Genomic DNA, 13,796 nt, shown 5'->3' on the forward strand with positions numbered 1-13,796 from the left:
TAAATTGTATATTTTACCAAATGATTTTATATAATGAAAAAGTTTATTTATAATCAAATGAAATCATGTAATCTGTGGAACAATATGTCAGTGGTTACTTCCTCGGCATAAGTCGTAGCTCACTCACACGTAAACTTTCTTCATCTACACGATTTTGATATGTCCAAACAAAGTGTGATGTAACTTTTGATATGTTAATTGTCGCATCAATCTTTGGAAGCTCGCCTGAAAAAAGAGTAATCCGCATGTCATCTGAACATAAAAGATCGCTCGATATCTTGAAACAGAGCGTAAGGCATGTAAGACAAACAACAATGATTTAACAAGGATTTATGTATGCTTGTAAAAATTATTTTGCATTCATCCGCAGTTATTCGCCGCATGACGCACACACATGGACGCCTCATTTTCGTGCAAATACAATTCGTCCAAATCAACTATAATCTTTATTTTGTTTACTCACGTACGAAATGCGAGTATCCCTTCATGCTGAATCGCTTTTATTTACGACCATCTGCATGTCTATTACTATCTGGATACCGATAAAAAGTTAAGTTAGCAAGTCGTTAAAATGCACTCGTGTTCGTGCGTGATACGCGCCTCAAACATAATATATTTTTTCTAGCTTTTTTGTGAAATAAACTCCTCTTATACAGCGATTTTGAAAGAATGAGGGAAGCGAAGTAATTGGCAATTAAAAAAAACATATAATATAAATATGAAGAAAAAAAAATGAACTTAACGAATTGTTAGTGTATGTACTACTCGAGTCAAATCGCATTTATTATTAAATAATAATAAAATTATTATTAAATAATAAATGGATTGACATAATTGCTGTGAGTTAATTAGTGATTATTTAGTTGAAAATCGATATTATGTACGGCATTGGAAATAGGACTTAAGCACATTAATAAAAAACTTCTCAGTTTTCCTTACGGAGAATAACATCGGTAGACAGACATTAATTATATAAGAACCGCGATTACGCGGCTTCAAACATTTTCTGTGAGAAATCAAGAGAGACTACTCTGCCTAGACAGGAGATAACAAACTTATTATTTCAACGTAAATGTGAAGCGTCGAGCATAAAATTTGAATAAATGAAAGAATAATACGTTGGTGATCTTACATTTGTGACTGTACGCAATTGTTTTTCTAAATCTCTATTCGACTCATATTAAGATATGTATTTTACTACATGATATTTATTATCATTAGATACAACATTATCTATCGGATAATTATGCGAAGCATAATAATAGAGATTACAATGAAACAATAATTAATAAAAAAGATTTTTCTGAAATTTCTATTTTTCATTTGTATGCAATGTGAGTACTTAAATCGATAAGATTGTGTCTTCAGAGTACTCGTGGAGTAAGACGGTGCAATTTTCTAGCATTTTCCACCACAGGAAACCCGAAGTAAAATTAGGGAAAAGGATAAATGCCGAATATATTGCGCGAGCCAAATACGGACTCTATAATTTTCCGTAATTTTCCGAGATACAGGCGAATGAGAGCGTGCACGCAGAAATGTACCTTCGAGGTGCTGAAAAGTATATCTACAGTACCCATAGAGATTCTTGCAGTTGTCCAACGAATATTGAATGATACGCCTAACTGGCTGGAACGATCTATGTTGCATTCGATTAAACGGGACATTTGGTTGGTCAGCAATGAAACTCGCGTTACATCGAATGTATACAATAGTATTGAATATATCTCACGGTAAACATGTCGGATCCCGATGGAGGTACACCAACGGTATCATAATGCCATACTGTAGAATACAGTAGTACTGTAGTTTTTTTGAAATATTTTGCTGCGCTCGACGTACAGCTGGATGCTCGCCATCTCGAGGAATAGCGAAATCTTGAAATAACGATTTCAACGTAACAACTGGCAACTTTATTTCTCGGCAAGAGGCACAGCTGAACGGTGTGAAGAAAATTCGCCTGAGAAAGAGAACTCTCTCTGGATTGAAAGTTGAATTTATCAAAACAAACGAAATGGCAAATGGTGACATAAGAACAACATGAAGAAAAATAGAAATGATGAATGTCGCAAAAAGGAATATCGACCAGAAATAAATGTTTAATGAATCATAATTTAATTCTTGTAATTAATTATTATAAGATTAGATTTAATTCTCTTTTTGTTGTCAACAATTTGAAATTTTCAGGAAGGCAAAACTGATTATAGTATACATGTAAAATGAAAATTATATATTGGATAACTACGAGAAGAAATTAAGCAAAACACATTAAATCTCGTTGGTTAAATCAGTGAAAAATTCAAAAAACGGCCAAACCAATGCAAAAACAACAGCTACGATAATATGCGCATTGGCGTCATTTCATTTTCCGTAACTATGCAATATACCTGCTAACGACATCACCGTATTGTAATTTTGCTTAATCCACTTGTATTTTATACGCAGAAATATATATTTAAATTCATATAATTTGCCTACGATGTCAATCGATTTATTAATGTATTAACAAATTAATATTTCGTGCAAATTCATTAAAAACTTATACATTACTCAATGTGCGGCTACATATGTAATATGACTAGTGCATTCAAGCACTTTGTTAATAATTTCGATACGTTTTTAGTAATCACGCGACGATAATCTGCGCTATCCAACAAAGCAGTTGATTTTGTCGTTTTGCAATATTCTATCATATATTATATGATTGGTGATAAGAATTAAAATAGACTATTAAAGCGCTTGAAATGGCATTTAATAAATGATGGAAGGAAAAGAAGAAAAACATGTGCGAACAAACATAAATAAAAGGATAAACTAAGTGCAGAACAAAGAATGCTGTTATCAAATACGCGAACGAAAACTGATAAGAACAAAGTACTAAACAAAGTACTAAACGTAAAGAAGCGAAAGAAAAGAAAATGGATCATTAAGCCCAAGATGTTCCGTTTAAATCGACCAGCAATCTTATGGAATGCCAATTTCCAGTAAGAACATGTAATGAGGTTGACGAAACTCTCTCTCATCTTCATTTGCCTCCTTATCCCTTCGTGCAAACTTCCGCATGCATCTTTAAAACTTGAGAAAATTACGGATTTTAGAACAAAATTATCTGATTCACTAAGCTAAGCTCTCTCACTACCGATAATATCAAATAAAGTTACAATTAATTTGTAAATTGAACGAATTTTACGTCAGCAATCTTTAATTTTTTGCGACATTTCTATACAAATTGTGAGTTGTTTACATTCTGAATTTCTTTAAATAAATAAATAAATAAGAAAGTTTGCAATTTTTTAAATTTAATATTGATAAGAAATGTTAATCTTAATTAATCTTATCGTAACAATTTCGTTTCATGTATAACTTACATTCATTTAATAATAAAAATTCATGTTAGTACTAACATGTATTAATAATTGAAAATTATATAAAATTGTCTTTTATCAGAGAAAAGGAGAGAGAGAGAGAAAGAGAGAGAGAGAGAGAGAGAGAGAGAGAGAGAGAGAGAAAGTAAAAGAAAGCTGGAATATTATAATAAACGTTTTGTAACTGACAGAACAAAAAATGTAAATATTCAGTTTAAATGTAACGTTCATTTATTTCAGATCGATTTACAGTCACGAGAGTTAATCGGTGAGTAATTGGTCGCTGTTTTAATTCAATTGTCAATGCAGAGTCAGCACTTTATACGATTAATGAACTGAAAATTGGATATTATTTATCCATCCTGATGATCAAGTAGAATTAAATAAAAATCAATTCAATTCGAAACACATCGTTCGCCCGAATAATTACAAGAACGTCGTTTACAATAATAATTCGCGCATATCGCGAACGTGAGTAACATAGAAAACGGCAAAGCAGGCACATTAAACATTCAATATACATATATATATATTCATATATCGCAAAATATTTAAGAACGATCATGCTCGGTTCGCGTGAACTACGTTACAAAAAAACGCACAAACTTCCTACAGATGAATCATAAAAGTTTAATGAATTCCTGAAACCTGTAAGTTTATGTTTGTATTACGTAAGTTTGAGAAATACAACTTTGTCGGTGTTGTTTAATTTTGTGCTTGTGTATAGAGGAACACAAGCAGCTAAAGAGACGAACGCCCTTCGAAACATTAATTTACGAGTTACCGACGGATAAAAATCCAACATCGAGCTCCCCGTTTCACATAGAAAGTTCAGCTCTCAGAAGCGTAAGCGGCAGAAGAGCATGTCATGAATGCATGTGTCTGAGTACGCCGGCATTATTGCGCCTCGTATATATGTATACGGCCGGATTAACTATGGACTTTCCAACGAAAGTTTCGCATATTATTCTGCGTTAGACCGCAACGCGCGGTTTAGATAACGGAACGGAAGGAAGCAGTGCAGCGCGGTGCTTATCAAACTCGCGGCGGGCGGCGCGCGGCCGCTAACTTTCGTCCGATTAATCGCGTGCTTTGAGAATATAGGACGATGGGGATAAACAGCCTGGCGACCGATATATATTCTTATCCTCGGGATTTGATACCGTGCAGGAAATGCAGCAATGCGGAAAGATTAAATTTTCTCGAGTACCTACAGTTTATATTTGCACAGTTAATGAAAGAAACTTCAAAAAAGCATTTTGTTCTTTTCAGAATGAAACAATTACGCTTTATATGCAATCATTTAGATTTGCTTTTTGTGAATGAAAGAAATCTGAGCATATAATATAATATCAGAATTTGTGCACCAAGAAGTAAATAAAGCAACGAGACTCTTTAATAGAACTCTTTTGTACTACATTAATTAATGCTTGTACTGGCATATTATAATTATTTATTTTAATTCTATTATTTATGACATACTGTATTAAATTCATAATATCAAATTACTTAATTTGAATTATTTTTAATAATTCCTATTATAGGGGTAACTTCGATATATACGCTGCACCTATCAAAAACTTAATTTATTAAGTATTATTTATTATGTTTAAAGTAAATGAACTATATCAGTAAAAACTTTGTATTGTCTATTACTATGAAAAAAATATTAGAAATCCAAAATTTATTTTTCATATTAAAAAATAAACTTTTTGAAACCCTTGCACTTTTGCCGTATATATATCCCATAGGAGTGGGATATATGGCTACTCAGGGAGAGGAGGGGGGGGGGGTATGTACGGCTCATGAAAAATTTATAAATAATGTATATAAATAAGATGTAAAATGATATAATAACTTACAAAATGTGTTTATAAAGTTTTATTAAGGAATAGAATAATGGTAAATATGTATATGAAATAATAAATACAATAAATACAATAAATAATAATTACAATCTTTCTACATATATTACAAGTGTTATGACATGAAGTACATATTTCATATAATACATTTATTGCATTTAGTGCACTGAATTCAATCTGCGCACTTTGTATGCTTTGGGCATAAAAAATCCCGCTCGCTAACAATGCCGCATATCCTAAACAGGTGGAATATACAATACAAAAAAATATGAAAGCAAAGCACTTGTATTTTGCTATACAACATGCTTTACTATTCCACTACACGTATGTATCACGAAATAATTATTAAATCTTTTACACGCCCTACAGTAATCATTTTATGTAGACTTTAATTTATAATAGTGTTACTTATTACAGTGACACAAATCGATTCAATTCACAATAATTTCATTAATATTAACAATTAGAAATTGAATAATCATAACACAATACTAATATAATATGAAGGTTGCATATAACAGTTACGGGAAAATTACCCCCATTCCTTCTATTTTTTTTTTATTTCTGCGCCGTAAATCCCAGCGCGAATTTGCCGGAGTTGTCCTATAAGTTGTTATACTGCCATTATTCAATGTGTCGTTAATTTAACTAACTAAAATAATGGAATTAATAATTTAACTAAAAAAATGTATTAAAGACTCAAATTTAAATGTATTATTTATTAAGTGCATACATTAATATGAACATTCTTTACTTTAAAATTAACCATAGAAATGGGTTAATTATATATATTTTGATACACATGAAAAATTAAAAATAACAAAATATTATTTTTTACTTAAAGAATTAGTTTACCATTGCTGCTTTATCTAACAATATAACAATTTTAGATTCTTTTGTTTATTGAATTATAAAGAAGATATTTTGTATTTTAGCAAAATTTGAAATTTGAAATATTAAAAAACGATTTCTCTGAAAGTACAGAGTGCAGAGAGAGGAATTAAATTAATGATTATTGATTTTTTTATTTAACATTTATATTTACCAAGATAATTCTGAGAGGACATGAGGACATCCGAATTTTTTAACATCGAAATATAGCCAAGAAGCAAATATCCAACATGTTGTCGAGGATGTTCTACAATTCTCAATCCCTTAAGAAGGCTTATGTAGCTCTCAGACGAAGGTACACTGTCGTAAGGTCCCAACTACGATTATTTATTTAAAAATCCTTTTTAGCTCTCGCGACGTTTTCTGCTTTTTATTCCTTTCATTCGCGTATACCTAATGTTGGATTCTACCAACCTCGTGTTAAAGCGACACTCACGAGCGTTGTCAAGTGGAACAGACATAGGATAAACACGACGCGCGTTCGTCGGGGTCTTGAGACGAGTGCACTACTAGCATTTGGACATTGCAGCCAATTTTCCAGTGTAAATGTGCAGGCTTAAATAACATTCGTTTCGTCAAATGTTTTGATTATTCTAACAGTCTTTGCATGCGAGAAACATTAATCTTTTGTTAAATAACAAAATGTAAGTTTTTTAAAATAAAAAATGTGCCAGGTTTTATTTTTGCAACAAGAATTAGAAATAATTCTTTCATTTTCTTCAATATATTTCCTAGTTAAAAAGATTAAAATATGTACTTATATTTTAAGAAAATTGGCACATCTACCAATAATTCGAGGGAATAATTAAAAATTATAAAAAGTTGAACAATAAACTGAGATCCATCACCGAAAATTACCCTGGAATAATATTTATCTTGGGAAATATTCTCGAGTCATAAGTCGCCAGCGAGGTAATTTGCACCGAACGTTGGACAAACTTTTTTCATATCACTAAACGTCGTATAAAATATATTTTACAATCTCTTTCAAATCTCTTTTAATCTTATATATACGTTAAAAATTTTCATTGAAAGAGGGATACTTTTTTTAACGATATTTTTTCTAACTTCATCCGTGCTCTTCGCGACCGAAAAAGAGTCCTTCTACGAGCTTGTCGTCTTCATGTCAGTGGACTCATTGGAGCTGCCTAATAAAAATTGTATCCGACATTGGCTAGCGATTTCTCATCGATTCCATCCTCACCGCAACTTAATTCTCATCCACTCGGAGAGACCACCACCTTGTCTAAGAACGATCGCCCGATCTCTGTTCCAGATAATCAGCTACGACTCGAGCAGAGGCGGCGTCTCCGTGGTTACGGAGAAGGGTGACAGCACGACGAGTTTCCTCTTGGTACAAGAAGCGAAGCCGTCGGACTCGGGACGGTACACATGTAACCCCAGTAATGCTCAACCGAAATCGATCACTGTACACGTACTCAACGGTGAGTAATCGATGATACGAGGACGATACGCCAGCTTCTTGTCAGCTCGTGACAACGATCGTGTACATTAAAAAGAACATCGAATAATATTGAAATAAACTTCTGAGAAATCTTACGTAAATTTTATGACGAATGTAGTGCTACAGATTTATTAAGAAATATTTTTGTCTCTGTTTCTTTTATTTGACCAATTTGTATGATTTTTCGTTAATATCTTGTGCCAATTGTTGTATAATGTTGCAAATTTTTTATTATTAACGTGACTACTATAATTATCGTTAATTCATCATTGGCGTAAGCTATTTTACGCCAATGATGACTATTTTTTTGTATATGGTTTATCGTATATATGTGTATTATATTTACACAAAATATTAATTAGATAAATCTCTCTAAGACTGTTTTTATAGTCACGTGACTCATCTAGGATTGACAAATTCTCTTTTTAGAATGAAAGAATGCATTTTACCAAAGAGAAACCACGCCAATTACGAGAAATAATTAGCTAAATTCCATTTCGGCTGGACAACAAAAAAGACAATGTAAAAAAGGAAAAGAGAAGAGAAGAATAGAAAACGAGCGAGCGAGAATGCCAAGCGCCGCGGGTCTTCAGAAAATTTAAGTGTTGCCCTCTGTTTCAGGAGAGTATCCCGCGGCAATGCAGCACGGCGGTCAGGCCAAACAACCGAGGCTGTACTCTCTTTTGCTCTGCCTGTGTCTGCTACTTTACTAATTGCTCCATTCCATCGCGCATTTTCGAAAGGAGAAATCAGAATGCATTTTCCAGAAAGCGAAGAAAAAGAGAGTGAATGAAAGAACGAGTGAATGCATGAAAGAGAATAAGAGAGAGAGAGAGAGAGAGAGAGAGAGAGAGAGAGAGAGAGAGAGAGAGAGAGAGAGAGAGAGAGAGGTATTTCCGTCACGAGTTGTGCGAACATTGCCCAAGTGTCATGGAAGCCACAGCGAGATACGTGCGACGATGTGCATCCGACGACAGAGACGCTTTTGACTGTGCACCGGAACGATGAACTCTTTCGCAACGACGCGCCGTTTGTCGATGCAACCGAGCGACAACGAGATGACGACGTGTCCGAAAGCGTAACCACTACAGGATGATGCTTTTAACAATGAGATCGCGCGCGATTCGGAATTGCAAATATACAATAATATATGTAAGAGAAATCATGAAATTCCTATATGTAATAACCATCGATGAACAATCGGTTTTATTATAACAATAGGTTGCTTATTCATAAATAAAATCATAAATTCGACCGAAAACATGGATAAGTATCATTATTCGTTGACTAAAACATAATTCTACATTCATGAATAAAACTGAATAAAGTGCAATTGAAATTATTATTATATACAAGATGTCGCCGAAATCACGCGTTTCCACATCAAATTCGTTTAAACATTCTGATAACCCTCTAATAATCCTTAATTTAAAATTCTCTTCAAATTCTTGGAAACATTGGAACGTAACTTTCGCTTGACTCATTTTGTATTTCGTCCAAGATATCGAATTCCGAATCGTTCACAACTTAGAGATCTTCGAAATACAATCGATTCTCTTTTCAGACAACTCTTTTATGAGTGCAAATACTTATAGTTTGAGAAAAACGTGAATCTTTTGAGACATCTTGTACACACCGTAAATAATGAAAGGTAAAATGTATAACATGTTCAGGCAAAAAGATTGAGAATATGGAGAAGAGAATACTGAATCATCGCCGACAAGCAGTGCTTGTTTTTCTTTCCTCTTTATTCAAGATAATCGTTTCGAATAAACTCAAAACGTCTGCCAAATCTCATGGACTTTCTCAGCTGACAAGACTAGCAGCGCGTGGCGAGTGCATTGAGGACGAGAGAATCGGAGAGAACGAATCGTTGCCATGCAACAGCGGCTTTGACCAAGTATACGCTTCGAAATTCGCGCCTGTGTGATCATCGGTTACTGCGACCAGTGTGTATACCTCTGTATACCGCGATACATCGATTCTTCCTTGGCTGCATGCACAAGGAACCTTTTGTCGAGATCCTCCAGAGTCAGTCTCGTGTTCCAATATTGACGCCGCACTATTCCGGCCACTAAAGAGCGAACGGCAAAATCTCAAATTTCTACGCCGGAAGATATTGCGGAGGCGATTACCGCGTAATCGGATCTCGCGGTTCTTTTCTTACTGTTTTTTTTTTACCGCATTTTAAAATAAATTAGTGAGCGATAAAACTTGTACAACACGCGACTATCGATCGACGACAGATAGCGATTTTCAGATTACCTATTTCTTGAATTTGTCTCGACTAAACACTATCCCGCTACTTGACAATCAAAGAACGTCGTTAAGTCGACGTAAAGCGGCGCAATTAGCTTACGCGAAATAGAAATTGCGCGTTATGAGATTCAGCAGTAATTACTCTTCTGTTCCGACAGTTACCTCAAAAGGTGCAGAGACAAAGCGAGATTCATCGTATAATGATATTTGTATTAAATTCAATCGCGTTATTTGATGCGTTTCAAAATTTCGAGGAAGAACAGAATCTTTTATATTACAAAGCAAAACATATTTATGTGATAACATGCATAAAAGGATTTTGCAAGATATATTAATATTAATGGAATTAATCCACAGCGATACCTTTAGCAAGATTTCGAGATTTCGACTAACGATCATATTCTTTGTCATATAAAACAAATTAAATTTCGTAAACGCACTTCTTTCTGCCAGAATTAATAGAAATAAAACAACATGCACAAAACGTCAGATGAAAATATTTTACAGTACGGGATTAAAATGAAATCCTCTTAATTAATTCAAATATGCAGAATCTTTCTTCATGTATGTGTTTGCATTGTTTATGCAATCCTACAAATACAATCTCCATCCGTGTTGACAAAGGAAAAGAAAAAAATAAATCGCGAGATATCAAGTAAATTTATTTTCCTACTTCTCGGGAGAGCATTTCCCGTAGAAGACAGAAGATAATGAAAAAAAGTCGGTCGTGCGTGCAATCCGTATATATAGCGTGCACGTGAGCGCAAGAATGGTGTACGCGATGAGAGTAGCAACGAGAACGCATCGTCCTAATCGATCAAGTGTACGCGAAAGATACGAGATACGTTCAATTCAATTAGTTGTCGCAATTTTCTTTTTTCAACAACTCTCTATTTGTCTTTACGAGTGGTACGAGAAGCTTCGAGTATAATATCGAATTTCTGCGACGCTCTCAGCGTAACTCATAATTCTTGCTTGCGCTATTGCTGTCCCATTTGTTTCTTACATTGCAGGTACTTTGTCTACTTCTCGTTGAAACAAAGTCGTTACGAAAGGATTCATTGTTCATTATTTTCTTTCATGCTTCCATTCTTAAATCGTATTGAAATGCTGAGATAAAATTATATATAAAAATATATAAAATTCACATTTTCCATTTAGACATATATATTTGAAATTATTAAAAAAAAATCTTGCAAAAATTTACATAACTTATGTTAATGAAATTATTTCCGTATACATGTCACAAAAATGCATCATTCGTTAAAAAACTTTAAAAAGTAATCTCGCAAAATTTCTTATATAATTCTTTGATTCTATCTAGCTTTTCAAACGGATAGAAATGAGAAGACATTTAGATATCTCTCATTTATTGACAACTACTTCCAATCGAGATGCGCGCAAATAGCTATTATAGTCGGTGACCGATTTAAAATATATTTAGGAACTCGTAAACGACTTCTTGTTCGGCACACCGCATAATTCAGTATGATCGCGTTTCGCTACCGTCGACGATGTTGGGTTCGTAACTATTAATAAAACTTGGAGCTGTCGCGAACGCGAACGGGAGTAAATGGTAGTGGAAAAATATGAATAATGAATGAAAAAAGTGTAGGTAAACGCCTTGAGCTGAAAGCACGTGTGCGTGCGCGTGAGTACGAAAGACGAGCAATCCCTAGTATCGACAACGGAAGAACGTGATTAAAAAAGTTTTCAACGATCAGTAATACAATAGCTCGATCACGCGTAAGAACGCCTCTTGTCGACGTCGCTGTCGTCGTCAACTAGATAATCAAGTCCCTGTCTCTAGACCCTTATTTCCCGGATAAAAAAGATAGCGACCCTCGGCCCTCCGGCTGGAGTGGACTCTTTCTCCATTACCTCCTATCTCCCATCCACAACCGTTACACTCTCCATTCTTTCTCCTAGTTGGAAAATCAGTCAGTTACCAAACTACTGATAGGAAAAAAGTGCATGAGAGTGATAGTAGGTCGCGTGACGACACTCGCCGATCCGCCTTCATTTATCAAGTTAAACGCAAGGTACGCCACATAATATCGGTATCGAGATTCTCCAAGCGGACGCGATGTATCTATATACGCTCGGCTTCGTACTACATTATGTTCTCGCGCATATATGCAATCATACTGCACGTTTTTCCGTTGATCCTCCCTGCCTCTTACGAGCACTGGATAACGCGCGGTTTCAACATCAATCGCGGCCATTATGTATTAATTCGACAACCTTTTCAACGAAAAGTATCATCGCGAGTGTATCCGAAGTATACAATATATCTCAAGAAGCAATAGGTATCTAACTATATAGCTACAACAAAAGAAGATAAAATCGGTGACCGGCAGATGTCGACGCATCTAGGTCATCCAACATTTGCACAACGACGGATGAGAATGGAATGCGACAACTTGTTATAAGAGTACTATTAACATATTGTACAAAATGTAATACCATAAAATTGGCAATAAAAAAAACACATTAAAAATTACTCTTCGTACGTAGTAAGCATATGATAAAAACTATCATATGGCTCGTAATAAAAAGAGTTAAACTGGTGTGCGGGGCTTTTCTCAGGTTTTCTGCGCGAAGGATCTGATTTATGTACGAACGTGATTTCGAGGCATTGTAATAATTCAAGATCGCTATCCAGCTGTACTTGTACTGTAGAGCATCGTATTCTTCGATACATTTTCAATCGTCGATGGAAAGCCTCGGAGGAAGTGAACATGGCGCTGCGCAATACCGGAGGTTCGGAGTGCATGCAACGCATGCCTATCGTCATTTCTTGGTATTTCCATCCACTTTTATTCTTTACTATAATAGCATCCGACATGAGAATGCCGTTCGTGACCGGCAAACGAGACTCTCTATATGCTTGCACTCGGACGGACGTGCTCGTTTTTCCTCTCGTTTCGCTTTTCCGGGACGTCCGCAGCTCCGTGTACGTGCAGCCGGCTTTAATTAAAAATGAGCGACACTTTTTCTCATATTACGTCAACGGGGTAAATGTTATTGTTTCATTTCTGATTGTTACTTCGTCACTATCTTCATATATTTTATGCGAAATTGTTCATATGTGATCGTGTTTCTATTCGAATAAACAAGACAATCAGAAAAATATGATCAACATCAAACTTCATAGAATGCAAACAATTACATAAAACTTAATTAAAAAAATAGATATTTTTATGTTCGAACATTTTCTTTTCAAATCAAGGAAAAGACATGTTTTATTTTATGATCACTTTGGTAGATGAGAAATATATATTTTCTACGATAACTTTAATAAATTAAAAGAGAGAGTAAATGTCAAATGATCTTTTTTTTGTATTTATAAGAACAAAGATACGCAAATTGAATAAAGATTAACATGTATATTTTTCTGAGAATGTTCGCATCTTACGTTGTAAACCAAATATAATAATAAACGCATCGTCGAATGAATATAAGTACGAAAAAGAGCGAAATCTTCTAACTCAATGAGTAATACTACTTGAGTCAATTTACATTACCATTTATGTTAGATACTTAGGTCCACGAAGTACATCGTCCGATGACCACCTCTTCGAAGAACGCGCTACTCATTAAGGCGCAAAGCTAAACGTCAGTATAATTTCCGACTCCGGTTACAAGCGCAGCAGTGAGATCGTTACCGTCGCAAATTAGAATCGCGTTACAAAGACGACGTAGCAAACTCATTCAGTGAATGACGTCGTTGCGCGTTTGGAGCATTGGCCAAAAACGATATCGAGCTGGCAGAATGAAAGGATGCCTGTTCGGAAAGAGACAAGGACACCCTCCTCTGTTCCTTCATATCGCAAATCTACTTTTGAATCAAGAGATTTTTTTTTATCGCGACGAAAGTAATTTGAGGAGAATATTTCCTTAGAGAAAAAAATGTCAAAGAATACATTTGTGTTTTGGAAAATGTCAGTG

The 13,796-nt window shown here is 34.7% G+C and overlaps 1 protein-coding gene across 4 annotated transcripts in view; it reads left to right on the forward strand.

Annotated features, from left to right (window-relative positions):
- LOC108684293 (tyrosine-protein phosphatase Lar-like) overlaps nt 1-8,931 on the forward strand; it is a 320,687-nt gene extending 311,756 nt beyond the window's left edge. For 3 of the 4 annotated variants that reach the window (XM_018188539.1, XM_018188542.1, XM_018188541.1), the window contains exons 6-7: nt 7,398-7,566; nt 8,208-8,931. In XM_018188539.1, the coding sequence (XP_018044028.1) occupies nt 7,398-7,566; nt 8,208-8,299 (261 nt within the window). In that variant the 3' untranslated portion in view covers nt 8,300-8,931. The remainder of the gene's footprint in view (nt 1-7,397; nt 7,567-8,207) is intronic. The other variant, XM_018188540.1, reaches the window with a different exon arrangement.
- Nucleotides 8,932-13,796: the final 4,865 nt, after the last annotated feature.

The sequence above is a fragment of the Atta colombica genome, unplaced genomic scaffold, assembly GCF_001594045.1.
Source record: "Atta colombica isolate Treedump-2 unplaced genomic scaffold, Acol1.0 scaffold13, whole genome shotgun sequence".
In the NCBI taxonomy this organism is placed as follows: domain Eukaryota; kingdom Metazoa; phylum Arthropoda; class Insecta; order Hymenoptera; family Formicidae; genus Atta; species Atta colombica.